Genomic DNA, 27,048 nt, shown 5'->3' on the forward strand with positions numbered 1-27,048 from the left:
AAAAAAAATGGTTTTTGGAACTTTCCAAAATTTCTGAAATTTTCAAATAGCTTCATTAATGGCGGACGCAATTGCGCAATATGCGAACAACATAGGCATGAAAGTATGAGATTTCTAGTGTCTTCTTAGGCAACTCACAGCAAACAAGGAAAATAACCAACAGCCCTTCCCTTTTTGCCTTGGAAGCTGATTTCACTACTTTGGGAAGGAGAGTTTGTGTTCAAAGAGTGGCTTGAATTGATGGGAGATCTAGTTCTTTTAAGGCAATGTGCAACACAAACTAAAAAACACTGAGGCCAGAGAGACCAGCTACTACATTGGCTTTTTAAAAATGTTGGAGTGAGTGTTTTGGTTCCTCCGTGGTCAACCCCCCTGTTTAAGGAGTGCCACTGGCTGCCGTTCATCTTCCAGGCCCAATTCAAGGTGCAGGTTATTACCTATAAAGCCCTGAATGGTTTGGAACCCACCTACCTTGGTGACCGCATCTCCTAACACCAACCTGCATGATCCCTCCTATCCTCTGGGGAGGCCTTCCTTTCACCTCTTCCTCTATCACAGGCAAGACTTGTGGGAACGAGGCAGAAAGCCTTCTCCACTGTGACTCCCCAACTTTAGAACTCACTACCAGGTGAGATTAGGCAAGCCCCCCCTTAGCAGTCTTCAAGAAAAACCTGAAAACGTGGCTCTTCCGATGTGCCTTTGGAGAGTGACCATTTATCCCATTTCTGGTTGCTCCATCTATAGTGTTGCCCCTGTGATGCACTTTCCCCTGTCCCAAACTGAAAGCCTACTCCGCTGTTTATTCTTTTTGGCCTCTCTCAATTACATGTTTTGTATTCCTACCTCATCCAGGGTTTTATCATTTTACTTTGTCCATTTGGCCTGCTCATTCTGTTTGATTTTATTGTGTTAATTTTCTTTCTTTCTTTTATTTTGCTTCTGTACCTATTTTATTCTGATGTAATTTTTTGTTGTTTGTATTCTGTATTTTATTTTGCTGTAATGTATCTTTGGGCTTGGCCTCATGTTAGCTGCCCCAACTCCCCTTTGGAGAGATGGTGTTGTTGTTCATTTGTTCAGTCGTCTCCGACTCTTCGTGGCCTCATGGACCAGCCCATGCCAGAGCTCCCTGTCGGCCATCACCACCCCCAGCTCCTTCAAGGTCAGTCCAGTCACTTCAAGGATGCCATCCATCCGTCTTGCCCTTGGTCGGCCCCTCTTCCTTTTACCTTCCACTTTCTCCAGCATAATTGTCTTCTCTAGGCTTTGCTGTCTCCTCATGATGTGGCCAAAGTACTTCAACTTTGTCTCTAGTATCAGATGGTGGCAGGGTATAAATAAAGTTTATTGTTGTTGTTGTTGTTGTTGTTGTTATAAAGAAGTATTATTTATTTCTATTTATTTGCAACATTTATATGCTGCCCTTCTCACCCTGAAGGGGGCTCAGAGCAGCTTACAATATATATATATATATATATATATATATATATATATATATACACACACACACACACACACACACACACACACACACACACATACACACACACAAGATACACACACACACACATACACACACAAGTAATATAGTTGGGTGTTGTCCACATAAATTTGACAGTGAACTCTAAAACTCCAGATGATCTCTCCCAGAGGTTTCATGTAAATGTTAAATAGCATTGGGGGGCGGGGGGCGGGCAGAACTGAGCCCTGAGGGACCCCACAGGCCACCAGCCAGGGAGTCAAACAGAAGTCCCCCAGCTCCACCTTCTGGGTCCAACCCTCTGAAGAGAGCACTGTGGCCTGGATTAAAGACCCTTATAACCTAGATTCGGTTTGTAGTTTGGAAGCTGGCAGTCCCTACCACAGAAAAACTATTAACTCCATTATCACATTGTTATTCAGATATCACTTCTATAAAGAAAAATAACCTTAAATTCTAAGATGAATGCTTTTTTTTCCAGGTCTTGAAGGACCATTGATGTCACTCACTATATGGGAAGATATGTTTGGTGACACATCCATACAGCTTGGTCTTTCTTCGTATGGGTGCCTGTATCCCTAAAGAGATAGCTCCAGCACCCCTGAGTGTAGACAGTTTACTGTCCGCACAAAACAGCTTAGAGACTGACAACCGGGAAGCCGATGAAATGCTGAAAGCTTGCTTAAACCATGCCCTCCAAGAGTTCCCTCGTGAACCACGTGGTCTCCGTGACAATGCCACTTTAACAATTCAAGTGAAAGGAAGGAAAAGGATGGAGTTTGTATCTGGCAAAGGAGAAAATAAGATAGTGGTCTGTTGGTTCAAGAGAAAAACTCACTATAACACTGAGATCTGCAATCTTGAGGTGTACTTGGATCGCTTGTCATTCTCTCCACCTACACTGACCATTGAGAGCTTTGAAAAGGTAAAACAGGAACTAATTAAATGGTCTGATGCAACAAAGGAGCTCCGTGCTTGCCTGGATGTCGCCATAACAGAGGTTGGGAAGGAACCATCATCAGTAAAAAGTGATGCTGAACTGACCATTGAATGTCATGGTTTCTGCTTGGATTTTATTTCTGGGAAGGGAAGGTCTCACATTTACATCCTGTTTTCTGATAAGCAGCCACGGTACAGAGTCCGAGTTGCCTCTGTGGATGTCTACCTAGACAGATTGAGGTGCCGTGCAATTCCACTCACAACCGAGAACTTACTGAAAGTGTGGAAAGAAGTAGAAAACCTGAAAGGATGTACAGTGGACCTCCGAGCCTGCCTCAAGCGAGCTTTGCAGGAGTTTAATGCCTTACCTCCACAACACCGGGGTAATGCCACCATCTTTATTGACTGTGATGGGAAGAGCTTTAAGATGGTTTCTGGTCATGGAGAAAGCTGGATCTCTGTATTCAACATTCTTGGAGATCAGCATTGCCGCAGAGAAGTTGTGCTGGCTTTGGGAGAGTCAGGCTCATCCAGCAGAGTAACATCATCTCCTGGTGGGAAACGTGGGAAAGAAGGAACAGCATTTCGTGTAAGAAGATCAGAAGGAAGGAGAGATGCAGAGGAAGGTCCGTCTACTCAGGCAAGGAGAACTTCCAACAAGTCAAATGAGCTGACGGATGAAAAAATGGCTAAGAGATGGCCTTCCAATGTAGTTAAGATAGAGGATTTTGCAGCAAATAGAAGGAAAGGGGAGGAAGAAACAACATCATTTGGAGGGAGAACATTTCCTAGTGGGAAATGGGTGGATACAGGACTCTCAAATAGTTCCAGGCTACTGGAAAGAGACGCTCTTCTTCGGTCAAATGTATTATCATCTAATAAAAGGAGAAAATTGTCCAATAATGATGAAAAAGAAAGAGAACTTACCGGGTCACTGAGTTTATCTGGTGGAACAGCAAAAGAAGTAGTATTGGTCCATGGAAAGAGCAAGGAAACAGAGAAAGATGTGGGGCCATCCAATAGACCAAGTGACAAGGAAAAAGCAAATGAAGAGGAGGCAGGACAAGCCCCATCTGATGTTCTAGAGATATCTTCAGATGGTCAACAGGGAGATGATGGTCCAGAAAGGTGACTCCTCTGGAGAGTGATGGAGCATGATGTGTCCATTCCAGAGGAAGACAAAAGCCAGTTCTTGGACTGGGATGGAGATGGATTTTTCCCAGGAACAGAACATTTTTTTCCAAATCAAGTAGTTGTGGGGCTGGTCCATGAAAGGAAGGAAAGGATTCCAAATAAATGATCTATAGACCTGAAGCTTTTCTCTTTTGGATCACTTTCACTTTCTTGGCTCATATTCTTATAATCTACTAAGACAGTGTTTCTCAACCTGTGGGTCCAGTTGTTTTGGCCTACAACTCCCAGAGTTCCAGCCAGTTTAGTAACTGTTAGGATTTCTGATAGTTGAAGGCCAAAACATCTGGGTATCCACCGCTTGAAAACCACTGTACTAAGACTCCTAGATCCCTTTCCCATGCACTGTTTTCAAGGCAGGTATCTCTCATCCTATATGTGTACATTTCATTTTTTTTTTTTTGCCTAGGTGTCATAGTACACATTTTTTGTTGAAATTATTTTTTAAAATTTTGCCTCAGGCAAAGGCGAACTGTAGCATCTTTCACCAGCTTATGTGTTATTCTTCACTAATACTCTCAGTCCCACCCTGTCTCAAGTATGGCTGGTGGGAACGAGAGAGAGGGCTTTCTCCATGATCACCTCCCACCTCTGGGACGCTCTCCCTAAAGAGATAAAAATGGTCCCTTCCCTCCTCTCCATCAAAAAAATATTTAAAACCTCACTTGTGCTCACTAGCATATAGAGAGGAGGAGGACTAGAGAATGACAGTCTGCTAATATACCTCCGACCGGATATTATCACTACACTCTGGCCCTAGCAAGTCAGTTGGCACCATGGACATTATTGAATTATAGTAAATTTTAAATCTTTTAATGAACACTTGGGAGATCTGTTAATTGAAGTTCATGTTTTTATGGTTAGGTATAATTTTATGGTTTACTTTGTGTGCAATTTTAAGTCTTATGTTATAATTAGTTGTTTGATGTCAATTTGCTGTGGGATTGGGTGGGCCGTTAATGCATTCGTGTTTATACCTGTCTTGAGGCATTGAATGTTTGCCTCTGTGTTTTTTGTTGTTGGAATCCACCCTGAGTCCCCTAAGGAAGATAGGGCAGAATACAAATAAATTATTATTATTATTATTTGGTTGTTGTAGGTTTTTTCGGGCTATATGGCCATGGTCTAGAGGCATTCTCTCCTGACATTTCACCTGCATCTATGGCAAGCATCCTCAGAGGTAGTGAGGTAGAGAAGTCTGAGAGGAGATATGATAGCCATGTATAAATATGTGAGAGGAAGCCACAGGGAGGAGGGAGCAAGCTTGTTTTCTGCTTCCTTGGAGACTAGGATGCGGAACAATGGCTTCAAACTACAAGAGAGGAGATTCCATCTGAACATTAGGAAGAACTTCCTGACTGTGAGAGCCGTTCAGCAGTGGAACTCTCTGCCCCGGAGTGTGGTGGAGGCTCCTTCTTTGGAAGCTTTTAAGCAGAGGCTGGATGGCCATTTGTCAGGGGTGATTTGAATGCAATATTCCTGCTTCTTGGCAGGGGGTTGGACTGGATGGCCCATGAGGTCTCTTCCAACTCTTTGATTCTATGATTCTATGATTCTATGAGGTGTGTTGGAACTAAGAAAAAGGGTTTATATATCTGTGGAATGACCAGGGTGGGACAGAGGACTCTTGTTTGCTGGAGCTAGGTATGAATGTTTCAACTGACCACCTTGATTAGCATATAATGGCCTGACAGTGCCTGGAGCAAACTTTTGTTGAGAGGTGATTAGATGTCCTTGTTTGTTTCCTCTCTGTTGTGCTGTTGTAATTTTAGAGTTTTTTTAATACTGGTAGCCAGATTTTGTTCATTTTCATGGTTTCCTCCTTTCTGTTGAAATTGTCCACATGATGATGAGGAAACACAACATACAAACTATCTACAGACCAACCAAGAAAATCCAACAAATGCTACGTTCAGCAAAGGACAAAAGGCACTGTCAGGCTCCAGGCACTGTCAGGCCATTATATGCTAATCAAGGTGGTCAGTTGAAACATTCACACCTAGCTCCAGCAGACAAGAGTCCTCTGTCCCACCCTGGTCATTCCACAGATAGATAAACCCTTTTTCCTAGTTCCAACAGACCTCACTACCTCTGGGGATGCTTGCCATAGATGCAGGCGAAACGTAAGGAGAAAATGCCTCTAGACCATGGCCATATAGCCTGAAAAAACTTACAACAACCCAGTGGTTTTTGCCATGAAAGCCTTCAACCATACATTGTTATTATTATTATTATTATTATTATTATTATTAATATCTTCACCACTCTGTGATGCTGCTTGGCCACACACCTAAACGGTTCAGCCTGAGACTATTTGAGAAACTGCATTTCTGTATACAAACCAGCATGCGTACTGTTGTGCTTCAACCTGTGATTGTACCAGTCTGAGGTTTCACAGCGGACATTGTGCCAGCATCTGAGAACTCACAGGAGTCTGGTTCTGTTCCTGATGGGGCTGAGATTCTGGGATTGCTAGGCCAGCAATGGATTTGCAGTTGGAGACAGATTCAGAGGTTGACAGGCCTGAGTTAGATTTCTCAAGAGAACCAAGGTCAGCCTCTGATCAGAATGTGGTAATTGCAGATGTGTCTCCTGACTCCCCGGTTTCTCCTGAGTTAGATTGAAGAAGAGCAATTTGTCAACAAAGACAAGCAGCTGAAGGAAGGCGGTGCTCTCAGTGCTTGTTAATGAGAAGGGGCCCTTCAGAGAGTTCCCAAGGGAAGTGCCATAGTTTCTTAAGTACAAATGAGGTTTGATTTGGGTTATTACTTAGAGGAGTCAATGTCTGGATTCAAGTTAAGTGCTTCAAGTTTCTCTATCAAGTTTTCTCATGTGTATGGGGTTCATAGGAGCCCCCGGTGGCACAGTGGGTTAAAGCACTGAGCTGCTGAGCTTGTTGATCAAAAGGTCACAGGTTCGATTCCGGGGAGCGGCGTGAGCTTCTGCTGTCAGCCCTAGCTTCTGCCAACCTAGCAGTTCGAAAACATGCAAATGTGAGTAGATCAATAGGTATCGCTCCGGTGGGAAGGTAACGGCGCTCCATGCAGTCATGCCGGCCACATTACCTTAGAGGTGTCTATGGACAACACTGGCTCTTCGGCTTAGAAATGGAGATGAGCACCACATCCCAGAGTCAGACATGACTGGACTTAATGTCAGGGGACTACCTTTACCTTTTATGGGGTTCATGGACTCAAGTCTTGGGTTTTCCCATGTGTATCTTCATGGACTCATGTTTTAAGTATCAAGTGATTTCATGGGTTTTGAGTATCAAGTGATTTAATGGTCTCCTATATTACTCCAAGTATCAAGTGGTTTCCTGGTCTTAGTATTTTTGGATTCATTTTATAGAGCTTGTGTTGTGTTTTGTGACAGACTCCAGTTTAAAGATCTTGCCTGTTTCCTGGACTTATGGATGATTTCTTTCAAGTTTCTTCAAGTGCCTTGTTTTACATGGATTATATTTTGCATTGACTTTGATCTAACTATTTTTTTTTTGCTGAAACTACATTTATTCCTCAATGAACAGCTTTGCTTATAAACTGAGTTCTGGAGTGTGGGATAGATTTAAAGGTGCCTGTCCAGCCCTGGTATGTGACAAGTACTGCCATCTCTGCTCTCGGTCTCACCCCGTCTGAAGCACAGTTGATGAGCAGCACTCCCTAGAGTCGAACATGACTGGACTTAATGTCAAGGGGAAACCTTTACCTTTACTTTAAGATCATGTTGACTGATAATTATTTTTATGTAAGGAAGTAGGAAAGGCTTTGAGCAGAAGAAACACTGTGTCCATCGACCAACTTTATTGATTCTTTCAAGCCAAACTCTAGCAAACAGTACAGTTTGAAAGCCATAACACTTCATACAAAAAGCGAAACATGGATGTAAAACATAGGGCCATACCACTGTACAGCTGCATTCCATATAACTAATGTGATATTAGATATTTGGAGGGTCAATGGAATATGTTTAAGCTTAAGCTATTTTTTTTTGGAAGAAAAAAACAAGTAAATTAAAAAGACATCAAAATGCAAATGTGCATGTCATGCAAGAAGTTTCTATACAAAGCAGGCATGTAGCCAGGGGGGGCTTGAGGGGCTTCAGCCCCCCCCCCCCCAATTCTCATGGTGGTTCGCGAGAAGGCCTTACTGGTGCATTATTTAAACTGTTATGTTTATTCATATCATGATCTGATCACCATACTCAATATATCCCATATGCATGGGGGTATTGGGGTAACAATACAAAAGGTTTGCTAGGGTAGACCCTCTTTCACTCAGACTCAGCGCCCCCCCCCCCCCCCGAATCAAACTCAGCCCCTCCCGAATCAAAATCCTGGCTACGGGCCTGATACAAAGTTATTTCCCATATTCTTTCTTTGCTAAGACAAGAATTTGCCTATTAGAGACAAAAAATTGTTTCCCTTTCTTCATCTTCTTGAATTATTCAATGCTAAGGAAGCTTGGGAGTTGGCAGAGAAGGCTAAAAACCCATTTCCTTCCCAGCACTGAAACAGAAAGGGTAATGGTGAAAAAAATGTGTGGACAACAGATTGGGCTAAATTGCACTGATCCAGCAGTTCCAATGGTCAGGATGCTCTAGGATACTCTGGAATTTCCTACAAATTCCAGAATACCTTCTTCATAATTTGAGTTAAAGGATACAAGGGCCCCATGCACCCTGAAGACTGCCAGTGCTGGATTCAAGATATTGTTTTTTAAATTTTGTAGACGTGTCCCATAGCAGTTAAAGGGAAAGCATAATGCCGCTATTGTGTAATGTGAATAAGCCCCCAGAAATGCTTCCCACATATTTCAGGAAACACACAGTGAGCACATGCCCTGGGGAGGGTCACGAGGGAGTGTCAGAGGGGTCGCCAAAGACCATCAGAAAACACAGTGTGGGAAGTTTGGCCCAACTTTATAGTTTGTGGGGTTCAAAATGCTCTTTGGTTGTAGGTGAACTATAAATCCCAGCAACTACAACTCCGAAATGTCAAGATCTACTTTCGCCCAAACTCAACCAGGGTTCACATTTGGGCATATTGAGTATTTGTGCCAAGTTTGCTCCAGATCCATCATTGTTTGAGTCCAGTGTGCTCTCTGGATGTAAGTGAACTACAACTCCCAAACCCAAGGTCAATGCTTACCAAACCCTTTCAGTATTTTCTGTAAGTCATGGGAGTTCTGTGTGCCAAGTTTGGTAAACAGTAGGCTGGGCTGTTTACCTGTTACCCTTTCAGTATTTTCTGTAAGTCATGGGAGTTCTGTGTGCCAACTTTCAACATTGGTAGAGTTCAGAATGCTCTTTGATTTTAGGTTAGCTATAAATCCCAGCAACTACAATGGCCAAATGACAAAATCAACCCCCCGCCTCAACCCAACAGTATTCAAATTTGGGAGTAACTGGTTTGTGCTCAATTTAGTCCAGTGAATGAAAATATATCCTGCATATCAGATATTTACATTATAATTCATAACAGAAGAAAATTTACAGTTATGTAGTAGTAACAAAAATAATGCTGTGTTTGGGGGTCACTACAACATGAAGAAGTATTAAGGGGACGCAGCATTAGGAAGGTTGGGAAATACTGGGCTAGAATCATGTGTGGCTTTGGAGGACATTTGGTTGAAGGGATGAGATTGGGAAGATACTGATTGCATGTTGTGGGATCTGGCAAAAAGTATGATAGCTGGGACTCTATGCATAGCTGGAATGCATACGCTGGTTGCATATGCACAATGCGTGTCAGAACTGATAAAGGGAAGTTCGCTTGGACTGCTCCCAGCTGCTGGGGCTGCATTCTTCGAAGGGAAGAAAGTGTGCTGGCGGCCAGGGAACGTTTTTACAAGGCACAGTGTGAACAGAGCGGTAGGAACCGGATTCCTCCCCCCCCCCCCCCGTCTTCTTGTGCTTTCCCCTGCCTGTTTCCTGACAGTGGAAGAGCTGGGGCTCCGGGAGGGTAGGACATGTGAACTGTAGACCCTCCTCCTCCTCACTCCCTCACAGCTGCATCTATTACTTGTTGCGCTGTCTCACACATGTGTTCCCTTCGTGAATTCTGACCCGCGGTGCACAACCAGCGTAGGGTCCCAGCTATCATACTTTTGCCTGGCATCCTGTTACACTAAATGGTTATAGTTCTATGATTCAACTTTAATTGCCCTGATGACATCCTATAGAATCCTGAGGCAAACAATTCAAGGCAAGGCACTTCGAATTCTCAGCCAGAAAGTTCTTGGCCTTAGTAAACATGGGATCCAGCCATGGCAATGAAAGTGGAGTAAAAGTGCTATAATAGTGTAGCATGATAATACCCTTAGTGTGAAAGGAGGCATCTCTGTCAACCTTTATAGCAAACATATCAGCTACCACCCCAGTTCCAAGTCTGAGCCCATCTAGGAAGAGGAGGCATGGCCAAATCAAACATTGCATAAGTCAGCATCGCAGCAGCTGCGCTTATAGGACACCTTGAAGGCGTTGTCTCGCTCCTCGGTCCTGTTGCAGAGCTCTGCGTATTTGCCACAGCCGTGTGTTTTGAAGAGCAATACTCTATCTGGAGGAAAGAAAACAGGAGGGGATGAGAAAAAACAATAAGAGTTAACCATAGCTATGTCATCTCACCACGGTTTGACTGGAAGAGTCTGTTCAGGCTTGCTGAAAATCAACTTGTTTGAACCCCACCTTAGATGTATAGGTGACTCTCTTGACAACAATGATACCTCATTCTTGAGGATTTGGCAGGAGGGTATGTGAATGGCTTTCCTTGTGAAATTGTGTGTAATAGATGAGGTGATATGAAAGATCTGTCTCATCCCATCATGCTATTAGATGCAAAATTTAGAAACATTCCTTTTTGGGTCTTCCCACTGCTCCTCTGGAATGGATTTTCAGTGCTAGCAGACCGCTTTCAAATATGGGAGGAAGTAGAAGAAAAGAAAGCTGTGGTGTTGTCTTTGGCATGCAAGGATCTGCTTTGCTCCTCACCCCCCTTCCCCATTTTGTCCATGCTTTGGAAAAGAAGAAGAGGCTGGAGGTGATAAGATAGGTGACTGAAGGGATGGGGGAGTGGGTTCATTTCAGAAGCTCCTTAGCTTAACACTGGATATTTTCCCTATGTGACATCAATGATCAGAGATAATAAGGGGATGGGCTAGGCTTTAGCATAGCTGGAAAATCACCAGCAGTGATAAGATCTACCAACTGAAAGGTTGCCAGTTTGAAGCCCCAAGTCTGTGTGAGCTCCTGACTGTCAGCCCAGCCTACTGTTCCCCCCCTCCGAGTTTCTCCCCCACAAACAATCTGCTCCATACCTATCTCATCCTGATTTTAGTATTTTTAGTATCTTAGTTTTATCTTGCACTTCCGGCCTGCTCATTGTTATATTATTTTATTTTACTGTGTATAATTTTGCTTTATCGTTTTTGTACTCATACGTTGTATGTATTTTACTGTGTTGTTATTGTGTTTTGGTTTTACTTTATTGTAATGTGCCGTTGGGCTTGGCCTCATGTAAGCCGCCCTGAGTCCCCATTGGGGAGATGGTGGCGGGGTATTAAATAAAGATGATGATGATGATGATGATTATGATGATGATGATGATTATTGTGATGTCTCGGCCTGTTTATTTCTCAGTTGGACTGTTCCATTTTACCAAGTTTAGGGGAGAGCTTAGGTTCCCCCTAGAGGCCGAGTTCAGTTGGTGCAGCCCATTCTGACTCAGAGCCAGAATGGGCTGGTTATAGAACTTCGTTTCCCATTCTTTGTTAGTCTTAGCTTATAGATAGTTGCCAGATAGTGTCTGGTCTGGCCTAGCAATTTGAACAGGCCATCCTAATCACGTATTTGCCTTAGAGTTTATAGATAGATAGTTTGTATTTGCCCTATAGATAGTTATAGATAGATAGTTTAGATAGTACATACCCCAGAGTTTATAGAGTATTTACCTCATAGAAATTATAGTTGTTTTTTACCTCAGATTCACACCTTTGTACATTGTTGTAATTCACCTTGATTATTTAGTAAACAATTGTTGAACTTAATCTTGTTTATAGAGTTTTATTTTGGGGGAATTATAGTAATTAGGGCATATCGATGGTCACTGGGAAAATAGCCAGACACATTTAGGTTTCTCATTAGATCTTCCTGGTGTGCCATCACAATTATGTTTACCTAAGCAGTTCAAAAATAGCTTGAGCTGTAAGTAGAGGAACTGGGTACCACTAACACACGTGGGGAAGGTATTTTCTGACACCATAAAGAATTCCATTGTCCATCTTGATTTTAAAAATCCAGGAAGCAAACTTTGATTTTGCCATTTTATATAAAGGGCAACATTTTATACACCACTGTATATAATAGGACTTGAGCATCCATGTATGTTGGTATCTATGGGGATTCTAGACCTAAGACCCAGTGGATATCAAGGGCTCGTTGTATTTGGTCTTACCTGAGTACACCTCGGTTGTCTCACATAGCTGGCCTTCTTTGGCTCTGCAGGGCTCATCCGACTTGAAACAGAGAGTACCAAGTTTATATTTGCAAACTCTGCACACAAGAGATTGAGCTGGAGGAAAGGAAAAAAAACCAGACAGACAGTCAAAAATATATCATAAAGTAATGGTTTTCTGTTTTTTTAATGCACACACGCGTGCACACAGAGAGACATATAGATGCCAACTTTTTCCCAAGGAACTGAAGCAGATGTGATGGTTCTCTCAATCCCTTAAAGTTTCATCTTCACAACAACCCCGTTATGTAGATTACAGCGAATGAGACTGGCCCTTTATCAGCCAGCAAACCCAATGATGCAGTGTGGATCAGATCTGAACTAGAATATATGCCTGGCAAAAATCTTTTATGCTTACCAGTAGATAAGTATTACCCCATTTCTTCCTATTTCTGTCACTGAATCAAGAAGACATCTTTCTTTGCATCCAGACAAAATACAAACTTTAACCCCCACCCCCCACCCTACACAAAACTCTACTTCTTAATATATTTGATGCCAGTGGCTGTCTGGAGTCTTGTTTGTTTGTGTGGGAAGACTATATAATTTCAATGTATTGCAGCATTTCTCAACCTGGGGGCCGAGACCTCGGGGGGGGGGGGCATGAAGGGGTTTCAGAGGGGTCGCCAAAGACCATCAGAAAACACATATTTCTGATGGTCTTAGGAACCCCTTTGGCAGAGAAGGCTGAAGATCTCTCCACCTGTCCTTCTCTTCCTTTTTGGGAACAGATGGCGAATCTGTGATTGGCTGGCCTCTCAGCTGGAATATCAGTCAAGGATATTCTGAGACCCCAAGCAAGGAGGGGAGAGCAGGCATGGCAGAGTGGTGCATGAGTGAGGGAGAGTGCATGAGGCTGGAGGGAGGCTTGCACCGAGTCCCTTCAAAGCGGGGGAAAAGCACCCGTGCGATGTGGGACTGAGAGTGGTCCAGTAGCATTAGGAGGAGGAGCAGCAACAGAAGCAGCTTAGATAATTTGTAATCCGTCTTTTCTTTTGGTTTTTTTTTTTTTGTTAATGCTCCCATTAGAAAATGCATACGGATGTAGGTGAACTACAACTCTCAAAATGGTGGGTCAAAAGCTTGGCCCAATTCTATCGTTGGTGGGGTTCAAGGGGCTCTTTGTTTGTAGGTGAACTATAAATCCCAGCAACTACAATTCCCAAATGTCAAGGTCTAGTTTTCCCAAACTCCACCAGTGTTCACATTTGGGCATATTGAGTATTTGTGCCAAGTTTGGTCCTGTGAAGGAAAATGCATCCTCCATATCAAATTTTTACATTATGATTCATAACAATAGCAAAATTATAATTATGAAGAAGCAACTGGTTGGGGGTCACCACAACATGAGGAACTGTATTAAGGGTTGATGGATGAAGCAGTACCATCAATTGTCAACAAGCCATGGTTTCTACGGACAATGGTCAGATACCGCCTGACCAAAATTGCTATAGACAATGCTACTGGGCCAAATCGGAATCACACTGTGGTTTTCCTTGGATCAGAAAAAGGAATGATTTCATTAGGAAGGTTGAGAATCACTGATGTATTGTTTCTACAGTGATGTTCTGTGCTATTGCAGTCTTGGGCAGAGGACAGAAATATTTCAAAGAATGAATTATAAACAGGAGAGAAATATTTCTGGGACCAGCCTATGTGTGGTTTCTTTTTGGGTCTACTTAATTTCAGTAATATCAAAGAGAAAGAAGGATGTATTATTATTATTATTATTATTATTATTATTATTATTATTATATTTCACCAGCTCAACAGAGGGAGAGACAGTCCATGCTAAGCATGGGCAAACTTTGGCCCACCGGGTGTTTTGGACTTCAGCCCCCACAATTCCTAACAGGTGGTAGGTCTATTCCCTTTTAGATAAGGTTCATCTCCATTTCCTTGGACTTATATCTGGGATCAGCTTTTTACATGGGTATTTTTAAAGTGTTCGCTTTTATAGAAAATCTGCCTTCTTAAAAGAAAAGAGAAGGATTCAACTCTGAAACTGCTCTAGGCATTGAAATGGTGCTGGGCCATATCCAACAGAGAGACTGTGTCATCTCTGCAGTCGATGAAAGTGAATAATACTATGATTGTACTAGGGCTGCAAGTCTGGTGATGTTTTGCCAATGGAATGTTGTTTTCCTCCAGAATTCACAGTCCTTTGCCAATTATTACATGCCTATTCCAACATGCCCCAAGCAACTGCAATATTGCTTCATGCCACTCATAAGAGAAATAGCTGTTAAATAACAATTGTACATTTGGAGGTAAGAGATGACTATTTCTTTCTATAGCACACAGGCTATGAAATTTGCTGCCACAAAGTAGACTAATGGATTTTTCAAAACAACAACAACAACAACAACAAAACAAACAATTTTGTTGTATATGCTTGAATTTTGAGATGTACAATCCATGGATACAGAAGACTGATTGTACCAACAATCAGTCTTGTTGGGTGGGGGGTGCTTTGAAGGCAATTTTCCTGCTTCTTGACAGGGAGTTGGACTGGATGGCCCATGAGGTCTCTTTCAACTCAATGAGTCTATGATTCTATGAAACCACAGCCGTCCCCTGCCATGAGTTGCTGTGGCCCACTCTGGTGGTCATGGCAGTTCTGTGTGGGAGGTTTGGCCCAATTCTATCATTGGTGGGATTCAGAATTCTCTGTGATTGTAGGTGAACTATAAATCCCAGCAACTACAACTCCCAAATGTCAAGATTCTATTTTCCCCATACTCCACCAGTGTTCACTTTTGGGCATATTGAGTATTCGTGTAGAGTTTGGTCCAGATCCTTCATTGTTTGAGTCCACAGTGATCTTTGGATGTAGGTGAACTGTAACTCCAAAACCAAAGGACACTGCCCACCAAACCCTTCCAATATTTTCTGTTGGTCATGAGAGAACTGTGTGCCAAGTTTGGTTCAATTCCATCGTTGGTGGGGTTCGGAATGCTCTTTGATTGTAGGTGAACTATAAATCCCAACAACTACAACTCCCAAATGACAAAATCAATTTTTTGAGTGAAGGACATACATTAGGTTGTTAGGTGTCTTTTATCAAATTTGGTGTCAATTCATCCAGTGGTTTTTTGAGTTCTGTTAATCCCACAAACGAACATTACATTTTTATTTATATAGAAGATGTTGAAACAGGACCTTTACCTATTCTATTGCTGGTCTGCCTTCTCCATGTGATAAACCTGCCCCCCATTATTGATGAGAAAACTAATCAATAGAGGCAGATTGCATCAAGATCCCATCACTTACATGTTATAATGGGACTATTTTGTTTCTGTTCTATTCTGGCCTTTTGGCAGTGGTCAGAATTTAAAGTTTTATTTGATTTAAAAAAATTAAATGTAACTGGAATCACAAAATTTCTTTTTAAAACTATTAGTCAGTAGCCTTTATTTCGGTCAAGAAACCATCGGCTAAGTCAAGTGAAAGTAGAATTATGGAATACAACATTTAAGCCATTAATAATATCACATTTGGCTTATGGTTAATGAAAACAAGTATCACCATTTGCTATCAGTTGAATAGCTGTCTTTATAATCTAAGGCAAGAACTGATTGCCAATTAGTAATAAGTCTCCTGAGTACTCTTTGTTACATTCTCAGCATTTACAGGTTATTCATGAAGCACTTGTGGCTTTTGCCGCTGCAAAGAGAAATTTGGCCACCTGTTCCGTTACCCTTTTGTCAAGATCAGACAGTAAATAAGTGCAGTACCAACTTAGGGATCTTCCTGGCCACTTGGAGAGTAGAGGTGATATTAACCTTAGTCTATCATCCTTGTAAATTGTGCAAATAAAAAGTACATGTATTACAGTTTCAAAGCAATATCACACGAAAGCTGACAGGCACAACCTGAGGATCGCAACCAGATACAGTGAAGACATCTGCCCTTGCGCTATGCTACTCTGCTGCTGAGTATGAATGCCCAGTGTGGAACACATCTCACCACACTAAAACAGTGGATGTGGCTCTTAATGAGACATGCCGCATTATCACGGGCTGCCTGCGCCCTACACCACTGGAGAAATTACACTGTTTAGCCGGCATTGCACCACCTGACATCTGCCGGGAAGTAGTAGCCAATAGTGAAAGGACCAAGGCAGAGACATCTCCAGCTCATTCCTTGTTTGGGTATCAGCCATCACACAATGACTTAAATCAAGAAATAGTTTTCTAAAATCTACAGAGACACTTGCTGGAACACCTCAACAAATGAGAGTCCAAAGGTGGCAGGCTCAAACCCAATACCTCAATCAATGGCTGATACCAAATGAGAGAGTTCCCCCTGGGCACACAGAAAACTGGGCGACTTGGAAGGCACTGAACAGACTGCGCTCTGGCACCACGAGATGCAGAGCCAACCTCAAGAAATGGGGCTACAAAGTGGAATCCTCGACATGTGAGTGTGGAGAAGAGCAAACCACTGACCACCTGCTGCAATGCAACCTGAGCCCCGCCATATGCACAATGGAGGACCTTCTTGCAGCAACACCAGAAACACTCCAAGTGGCCAGATACTGGTCAAAGGACATTTAATCAACTACCAAGCTTGCAAACTCTGTTTCGGAGAAATGCCTCTAGAACATTGCCATATAGCCCAAAAAAACCCACAAGAACTTTCTGTTTTGTCTGTTTGTTAAAAATTTGTTTAAAATGTAATACAATTGTCTGGTGGCTACTGACACAATAAATAAATAAACAGTTTTGATTTCACCCTTCCCTCAAGGGCAAACTCTGTGTTCGTATTCAGTCCCTTTGTATCTACCCTCTACTATGGCTGATTTAAGGGCATTAATTCTGGCCCAACAAAATTTTGGGATATTTAAATTTTCTAAATATTTGGCACCTCCCAAAGAATTAAATATTAGGCCTAAATTCAATGGAGAGCATGTGGAGAGCATATTATAATTTGCAGGGCAGCAGAAGTGCAGGAGGGTTATAAGAGTATTCCGAAGTATGAGTGCAGGACCACAAATCAACAAAGCGACACAGCTGCATGAAAGCAGAGACACAAGATAGCTAGGGTATTTAAGTTGGTATGTTGGTGTTATCAGTGATCACACAATTGTGATGAAAGGCTTTGTGTGATAAAATCTCGGGTTTCAGAAACCATAATACAATTGTTTCAGAGCTGTTTTGCAACTTTATCATCTCTTGCTGCCTAATGCCTACAGCAGTTCTAGAGGATTGTCTAGGCTGCTTCCTAGAAGCGCAGATCTTTTCTTTATGTCCGATGACTCTGGGTGTGTGGTTCTAACGTATCTAGTACACCATCATAATCTTCTAGGAATTCCTTTATTTCAACAGCATTGCATATTTTGCTTTGGGATGTTTACATCTTCAATTGCACTGTCAACTTCAAGTGCATGGGAACGGTTTCGAGTGGGTGACTCACCCACTGTCTATGCTGGTCTACCTCTTGTTTTGCCACATCCAGCATCCAGCCTGACAAAGTAAGGGTGGAGTTGGCATATTTTATTTATTGTGTCTTGACTTAAACATGCCAGAGCCATCACTCCCACTGACTATATATTTACCATATTTCATAATGATAAAAGGTGGCACCTAGCAGTAGGAGGAAAGGGAAAAGATGCATGAAATGCCCCCCTCCCCAAGTTTTCCTTAAATATATGGTAATTTCTCTGCAGGATCAGACCAAATAGGCCATATTGTTCAGTAATATATCCTCCATGCTTTCCTCCTCCCTGAATTAAGGAATGAAAGTACAAACTCCCTTACCATTTGTCTCTGGCATTTGGTTACTACTGCTTTTCGTTTTTTTGTTTTTGTTTTGCTGTCAGAAGTGACTTGAGAAATTGCAAGTCATTTCTAGTGTGAAAGAATTGGCCGTGTGCAGGACATTACCTAGGGGACATCCAGATGTGTTGATGTTTTACCGTCCTTGTGGGAGGCTTCTCTCATGTCCCCGTATGGGGAGCTGGAGCTGACAATGGGAACGCATCCATGCTTTCCCTGGATTCGAACCTCCAACCTGTCGGTCTTCAGTCCTGCCAGCACAAGGGTTTAACCCATTGCACCACTGGGGGCTCCTTTCTCATAATGGTAAGATACAATAGTAGATTTATTTATTTATTTATTTATTTACTTCACTTATATACCGCAATTCTCAGCCTGACGGCGACTCATTGCGGTGTTGACGGCGACTCATTGCGGTGTCTATCAAATTAGCTGTTTAAGTTAGAGTTCTTTCACACAGTCAAATAACCCAGAATATCAAGGCAGATAATCCACAATATATGCTTTGAACTGAATTATCTGAGTCCACACTGCCATATAATCCAGTTCAATGTGGATTTTATACAGCTGTGTGGCTGAGGCCTTAGTGGCCATTGCCCTCATCTTGTGGCCGTAAGTTCTTTACCATAAACATGAAAAAACTCTCCCCTCAGTAATGGATTAGGCTCAGATCCAAAATAGCTGGTCCCCTTGTTGCCTTTTCCCCCTTCTGGACAATACAATTGTCTGCAAGGTGAGAGGGAAATTTGTTGGACTTTGTCCTCTTAGGTAGAGTTTGTTTTCCAACAAATATCACAATAGTAGAAATCTTCCATTACTGCTATATCTGCCAAACTAGCAGTTTGAAAACATGCAAATGTGAGTCGATCAATAGGTACCGCTCCGGTGGGAAGGTAATGACACTCCATGCAATCATGTTGGCCACATAACCTTGGAGGTGTCTACTTACAATGCTGGCTCTTCGGCTTAGAAATGAAGATGAGCACCACCGCCCAGAGTCGGACATGACTAGACTTAATGTCAAGGGGAAACCTTTACTTTACCTACTGTTATATCTCCTCTTTCTGCATGTTTGATCTTCTGTTCAATGGAAGCTTCATCCAGATCTGGAAATGGAACTTTAACCATCTTTAACCCTTAGCCACAACCATCTGCTACATTGATCTGGGAAATGGATCCAGAACTTCCAGGTCAGGAAATGTCACAGCTAAACTGAGTAGAATTTACTCTTTTGCCACCCCTGACTTTACAAATAAAGATAGCATAGGTTGAGATTGCCTTATTTGCAATTCTGTAATCTGAGATTGCGACACCTTTGCTTTCTGATGGTTCAAGGTACACAACCTTTATTGCATGTGCAAAATTATTACAAAATTGTGTATAAAATCACCTTCAGCCTATGTGTATATGAAACATCCATTGAAATTTGTGTTTAGATTTGGTGGTCTCATCTCCAAAATACACCATTCTGGATGTATATACAAATACAGGCATTCCAAGCAAATACGAAACATTGAGTCTCAAGATTTTTGGATAAGGGGTGTTCTAGCTCTATCAAGAGTGCCCAAGAGTCCTGACTGTCTTCCCACAATATATTACTATGGTATTTTCCCTCTCTTCCCTCTCTCCCTTTTCCCTGCATCACAATTGGGTATCACTCAGATTACAAAACACATCCTGGCAGACTCAACAGAAAGTTGCCATCCAGTCGCCTCCACATTCCAGCTGTTGGTTGCAGCACCCTGGGCTGGGCTCTCTGTTTACACCAGGGACTTACTTGGCTGGTATCCTATAGTGAGGAATTCCTTCAGACCTTTCCCCTTTCAGATTTTAAAATACAGTTAGGCCTCCACATTTGCTGGAGTTAGGGGTCCCTACAAAAGTGGGAAAATCACAGACAGAACTTTTTTTTTTAACCCAAGAAAACACCTCTCTTATAATCTTTCAGTCCTCCTACACATCTATATTCTCAAGTTGACAATAGACTATGATTGGAGGACCTAGAAACCCCTAGAGAGCTGTTCTCACTAGGAATCACAAAGTCCATCAATGTGACTTTATAGTCAACTTCCAGTAGAAGTTGACCATAGTCACACTGGAGGACGTAGAGAGAACATTTTAACCACATCTGCAATCAAACCTGCAAATGTGGAGAGCCAACTGTAATAGTTTGAGCCAATATATGATCCCACAGGAACTATCTTGCAGATTAAGATCTCTAGCAATTATTTATTGCCATGGGAAATGAGCCTTGAGAAATTTTGCAATGTGTGGTCTTTTAGGGAGCACCCAATGTTTGCATCACTCTCAGCTAGCACTCTGGTCCAATTTTCATGTGCTTGTAATCACTGTATCAGAAAACCTTCAGTGGTTTGCAGTGTACAGGCAGTTCCCAAGTTATGAACAAGATAGATTCTGCAGGTTTGAATTTGTATGTAAGTCAGAACAGGTACATTTTTAGGTGTAACTCTCTTGCTCTTGCTCTCTCTCTCTATATATATATATATATACACACGCACATACACACACACACACACACATAAACACACACACACACACACATATACACATACACCATATCTTCCGGCGCATAAGATGACTGGGCATATAAGACAACCCCCAACTTTTCCAGTTAAAATATAGAGTTTGGTATATACTCACTGTATAAGACTACAGTGTTCCCTCACTTATCGTGGGTGTTCCAAGATCACCTGCGATAAGTGAAAATCTGAGAAGTAGGGATGCTATATAAATTTTAATATTTATACATTATTTTAGCATATGTATAAGAAGATGCATGTGCAGTCTAGCCCTCGCGCTTCCTTATCCAGCTCCAGAGCCATGCAGACAGCAGCAGGCCAGGGAGGCATGCCTTTCCTGCCACATCTCAGGCCACCACTCTGTTGGGGTCCATGGAGGCCAGGGAGGTAGGCCTTCCCTGACATGCCTCAGACTGCCACAGAGGCCAGGGAGGCAAGCAGGCGCCCTCAGGATGGGCCAGGAGAAGAAGAGGCTACACAAGCTCTCCAAGCTGAGGGAGGGCAAGCGGATCCGGTGGAGGGAGTCCTGGCCTACACACCAGCCGCCTTTTCTGAGGCCAATTGTAATGTAAATATTTTATATTAATACTTATTAAAAAAAATCTGTAAAACAGTGAATTTGCGTAAAGCGAACCGTGAAGTAGTGAGAGAATACTGTACTCCTCTTCCAACACACACTAAATAAAAATTTAAAAACACATCAGATTCCATTTCAATATGGTAATTTTCCTATTACCGTACCTCCTTCTCTGCCTCTCAGATCTCACACATGTGAGCCTGCACCGTTTCACTGTGAGATCTGAGAGGCAAAGAAGGAGGTACGGTAATAGGATACGAGGGTGGGCCAGATGGGTGAAAGAGGCATGTTTTTATTTATTTATTTTATTTATTTCAGTTACTTCTACCCCGCCCTTCTCACCCCCAAGGGGGGACTCAGGGCGACTTACAAAGGAAGGCACAATTCGATTCCTATATCAAAAATACATACATACATAAAAGCAATTAAACAGTTATTTATTTAAAAACATCAGTACATAACACAATAGTAAACATGGTCAGTGTTCAGAGTTCCATAAATCCATTCCGTTCCGTCAATTCCTGCCCATCATCAAGGTCTGGGCACAGCACTGCTCTATATCTTTTTTCCATACCCTGGGTGTCCTGGATACCTGCAGCTTTCTCCGCCCTTCACTAACACTTTCCTCATGAGGCGCCCCATCACCTCGTCATCGGGACCACTTTGTCACTTCTTTCCACAAATCCTGGTGCGTAGATTTCTTCTACCGTATTTGAACAGTCCCACCCTTGCTGCTTTCATATTGTCGCTGCATATGGCAGGGATGCAGTTGTGGCCATTTTTGAGCTCCTCCCACCATATAAAGTGACCTCAGATTCTCCAGTCCGGCTCAGAAGTTTCAGCACTTGCCCTATAAGATGACACCCGATGTATAAGATGACCTCCAACTTTTGAGAAGTTTTTCCTGGGTTACAAAGTAGTTTTATATGCCAGAAAATACAGTGTAAACACACACACACACACACTTTGGATAGCATAGGGAATGGTCAACACCCCTGTGGTGTTTGTTTTGCTGCCTGTGCCCCTGTTCAGAAGATTTTACTTGTGATAACTGGATTTTGGAAAATTTGGCTTGTTATAGAAACAAGGATTGTTGATAAAGTTTCAGTGGAGACACCTCTTTTCCCGCATGATAACTCTCTCAGGAGTGAATTTCCATTTCAAGGGGTAGATTTCTCTCACTTCCTGTTGTCTCAGACCCGTTCTTAACTATGAGTCATTTGTAAGTTGGATGTTTGTAACTCTTATTGTTTGTTTTGCAGTTAAAATTATTTTTTGATAGTTTGTTGAATCTTATAAGTCTCTTAAGAGACAGCTGTCGTGACTAGAGACCCCCAAATGGCATCAATAAATAAAATGCAGATTTTGAAATGGATGAAGACAAACAAGGTTGGGCATCCTGCTGCCTGAGGGAGGCATTCTAGTGAATTTCCCCTTTGGCCTTACTTCCCTTTGTCAACATTGCTGATGCTCCAAGATAGTCCAATATCTGGCAATGCAACAAAAGAACCAGGAGTGCAGGGAAAAGGGACTTTTTGCTAGTATGGATTCAAAAAATGTCAAACATTGCCACTTGGAACTGGTCTCTCTCTGAGCTAAAGCAGTCTTGCATGCAACATCATTAGTATTAGCATTATGCTGAGATCCTGTGAAGGCCATGCAAATATTACTCATGAATATTCAAATCCAAATGAAAAGGGAAGTTCCCAAGTGAGAAAACTCAGGAGGGGAAAATCCTGAACCAACAAGGCTGTTTATAGTTTGGGATTTATTCTGCATGAAAACTGAGCCGTGTTTTCCCTCTCTTTGTGTGAAACAATTTGGAATTTTCTTTGCAGAATTTTTTTTTTCCCCACCGGAAGATTTTGGCACAGAATTATTAAAAACAGTGTAGTTTCAGGGGCTTCCTCATAGAAGGAGGGATGGCTTAGCTGAAGACTTTAATCCCTACTGAAGAGCTGATATTGCAGAAATTCTGCTTTTGTATTTCCAAGGTATTGTGCAGAAGTTCTAGAAGGCACCCTGGTGATATCACTGGACAGACCCAACATCCAACTGGTACTATTTCAATAAACTTTGTAGGCCAGTGAATAGCCATTTTGGCTGTGGGTACAGAGGCAGTGAAAAGAAAAAAGGAAAGAAGACCACCAATAACTCTTCTCATCTAATTCAGATTAGGACAAGGAACAATGGCTTCAAACTACAAGAAAGGAGATTCCATCTGAACATGAGGAAGAACTTCCTGACTGTGAGAGCCGTTCAGCAGTGGAACTCTCTGCTCTGGAGTGTGGTGGAGGCTCCTTCTTTGGAAGCTGTTAAATATTGTGTATAATGCTTTTATGGTTTTAAACTGTATACTGTTGATTGTTGTATTGTGTTGTAAACCGCGTTGAGTCGCCGGCTAGGCTGAGAAACAGCGGTATACAAGTATAGCAAATAAATAAATAAATAAATAAACAGAAGCTGGATGGCCATCTGTCAGGGGTGATTTGAATGCAATGTTCCTGCTTCTTGGCAGGTGGTTGGACTGGATGGCCCACGAGGTCTCTTCCAACTCTTTGATTCTATGATTCAAGTATCAGTAACTGCAGGATATCCAGGGGTGAGTCTAGGACTCTTCAGGAGGCTGCATGAAATTCCAAAACCCTCCAATATGTTTGGAAGTCAACTTCTGTTCCCAAAAATGTTTCTTTTTTGATGTCTAAAATTACAAGGAGGTCTTAAGGCCAGATTTAAAATGAAGTTGTTGCACCCAGAGGTTTCCAGAAGAAACAATCCACCATGGGGCCTTGGGCTTGCACCTTTCCTATCCCTGATCTATTTCTTCAAAGAAGCAAAGAGGGGTAGCACATCCTCTGTTGTTCATTGTATTGTGTGTTTTGGGAAGTGAACTGGGGGAGGTATCCAAATGGCCCTGAAACACCACACTGAGAGCCTTAAGCTGCTAGGGCAGTGGTTCTCAACCTGTGGGCCCCCAGATGTTTTGGCCATCAACTCCCAGAAATCCTAACAGCTGGTAAACTGGTTGGGATTTCTGGGAGTTGTAGACCAAAACATCTGGGGGCCCACAGGTTGAGAACCACCATGCTAGGGGAACCACACCTGCAATGGTATGCTTAATCCATAGCGGTCAACTACACCAGCCCAAAAACCAAAGTGGACAAGACGTTGATCCTGGAAATCCACATGCTATCCAAGGACTTACAGTCCTTAACATGGGGGTGAACGAGGGTGAGCCAGTTTAGCTCTGTGCCAAGAAATGTTAAAGAATGCTCCAGAGTTTTGATGAAGCTCAGAGCAGCTCTGCACTTCAGGAAGAGTGTGGACAACTAGGAGTGGTTTCAATGTGAATTGGTCTACTGTCCATGCAGGCTGGTCCACCATCTCTTTTCTCTGTACTCATAATCCAATAATGGCAATAAAATGATGGTCCAACAAGGCAAAATCAGTTTGACTGAACTGGACTACACAGACTTAATTTCACTGCTGCTGCAGGTCAGGCATGGAGTATATTGACCTGAAATATCACTGCTCTGGATTAGCCACAGATTAATGCACCAGTGTAGATAGGGCTTGAGAAATAGTTGTGCAAAACCCACTACAACAGTATTTGTTACTCAGTTTTTCACCCACAGGAGTTCCCCAAACATTGTACAGTAAGGTATTGTAGAAACTATGCAACGAATCTTAGCAGAGGGCAAAGTGGCTGAAAACCCTCAGAGAATCTAATTAGACTTTGGAACCACAAGCCAGCTGTAATGTCTTTCAGCTATTCAGTTTGCACTGGATGTGCCCTATCATATCTATGATATACATTACAGAGTTTGAGGTCATTGTATGAAGCTTCCTTTAAAAGAATTGTTTTGGCTTGGTTTTACAATCTGATTTCTTTACTCATTGAATGCCTAGACTCTACTTCTCCCGTTGTTTTGGATTTCTGGAAGCTGAAGTCCGAAACACCTGGAGGAGCAGAGTTTGAAAAATACTAGACTAGTATATCAAATTAGAGATTGTCTAACTGGCCATTAGATGGCACCGTAATATAAACACAATTAACTTTTGGTGGCTGTTTTGAAAAGTTGAATATATGCTGTTCAGTTGCATAGGACAAAAGCAGAAACATGAGTTTGCTGAATGCCTATTAGGGATGTAATTCTTTGCTGATGTTACCCTTAAAGAATGAAACTGTGAGAAAGTTTTCCCAGACTGTACAGTTTTTGAAAGGTATTAACAGTTCAGGACCTTTTCTGTGCAAACATTACACTTAGTTTTTCTTCCCTGAAAATAGTGTTAGCTGAAAATAGTGTTTTATGGAAGAAATCTGTACAGAAAGTTTGATTTCTAGTACAGAAAAGTTTGCAATTTTGGATTTATTCTGCAATACTATATTCTGCATGCACGTGCACACAAACCATTGTCAATTATTATTTTTTTTGCAAAGGATTAGTCCCAAACTGTGAAGCTTCTTGTCACTCCAGGACTCTTCTTGTCAACATTCGCCAAGTTTGAGAGAAACTTGGATTTTAAGAATACTTTTTGAATATTTTAAAAATATTATTTCTATCTCTACTACGTTTACAGTCCCAGATCATGGCAGCTTTAAAAAATTGACTTAAGTGCCATAGCCATTGGTTATTGTGTGGATGCTGACCCCAGATGGGGTCACTTTAGCTCAATGTTGGGGTCATGAAAAAAATGGCAGCAGTAAAAGGTTTCTGAGCACCACTCATTTGCAGCAACACATGCAGTGTTTACAGTTGACTTTGGTAGAAAATTCTTCAGCTTTACTTCACAAAAAGGAAAATCAGCTTGTTTAGCAACCATTGCGAAGGATTATTTATTATCAGCAAATGTTCAATTTTATACCTATTTTATATACCAATATATCTGAGGTTATGTAAAAAAGTATTCGGCAGAAAGAGGTCACATGTGAAAAAGCTGAAGAAGCCCTACTATAGATTAAAATCAGCAGGCAGGTGTAAGAGAAAATAATTCATCTCTTATTTAACAATTTGAACTCCTTAACACATTGACATAATTCTGGCTCTTTTCCCCATCAACAATTTTTGGATTAGTCTTAACACAGTAATATGCATAGAGAGACTCATTATGTTAAGCCTCAAAAGTTTTTTGAAGTCTCATTTGTAAACAATCCCAGAATGGATCAAATCTGCAAACCTGAGATAATTGTAGACAGGGGAAAATCTCAGTTTGGACGCTAAGTCTGGAGATAAAGTGGATACAACATAAAGAAACACACCATCTTAATTTTCTAAAACTTTAAAATCTAGGCTGGCATATCCAAACAGATGCCCATCTATTTATTCTTCCTCTTTCATGCAAAGTAACATGCAAATATTTCCATTTAAAAAATATTCTTACCAGTTGCACAGAGGAGCAGAACAGAGAAGCCCAGGAGAAGGTATTTGTTCATCTTGAGGACTGTGCTAAGGAAGAGAGAGAGTGAAAAGATGTGTGTGTTAATGACACAAGAGTGAAAGAAGAAAGATCAGCCCTGCAAGTGGATTTAGAGATGGGAGGTTTGGAGTCAAGAATTTATGTCCATCTAGATCTGGGAACAACCAATGGGATGAAGGCTCCAGGACAACAGAAACTGAAAAAGAAGTATCTAGATGATGCCACGTGAGTGCAGATAATTGTGCATGAATCCAGGTGCAATCCAATTGAAGCATATTTCCATTCTTAATGGGGTGCCTTTATCACAGAACCCTGCTAAGAAGTACCTATATCTTTTGCATTTTGACTTTTACAGATTTGATTATTGGTGGATTTGATTAAGAATATTCTGTTTAGGAATCTCAAGGTTCTCCAATGTGATTCTGTGATCAACTTCCAGCAGAAATTCCTAAAGAGGTTTTTTTCTCAGGTAAAAAAGGCAATTTTATTTATTGGTTTTTCACTTTCATGGGGGGCCTGTGCCCCAAACCCCAGCAAAAGTAGAGGGCTGACTGTACAAAATATAGGTTGTCAAAATTTGATTTGTTGAAAAACTGGAATCAGAGTTGACCCAC

The 27,048-nt window shown here is 41.9% G+C and overlaps 1 protein-coding gene across 1 annotated transcript; it reads right to left on the reverse strand.

Moving 5' to 3' along the window:
- Positions 1–9,903: 9,903 nt before the first annotated feature.
- Positions 9,904–26,568, reverse strand: LOC132766762 (lymphocyte antigen 6 complex locus protein G6c-like). The gene is made up of 3 exons (XM_060761068.2): positions 26,399–26,568; positions 12,060–12,176; positions 9,904–10,166 (listed from the first exon to the last, which is right to left on the reverse strand). The coding sequence occupies exons 1-3, from the start codon at positions 26,448–26,450 to the stop codon at positions 10,033–10,035; spliced, it is 303 nt and encodes a 100-aa protein (XP_060617051.1). The 5' UTR covers positions 26,451–26,568; the 3' UTR covers positions 9,904–10,032.
- Between the last annotated feature and the right edge of the window lie 480 nt (positions 26,569–27,048).

This window comes from Anolis sagrei, chromosome 2 (genome assembly GCF_037176765.1).
Source record: "Anolis sagrei isolate rAnoSag1 chromosome 2, rAnoSag1.mat, whole genome shotgun sequence".
NCBI lineage: Eukaryota > Metazoa > Chordata > Lepidosauria > Squamata > Dactyloidae > Anolis > Anolis sagrei.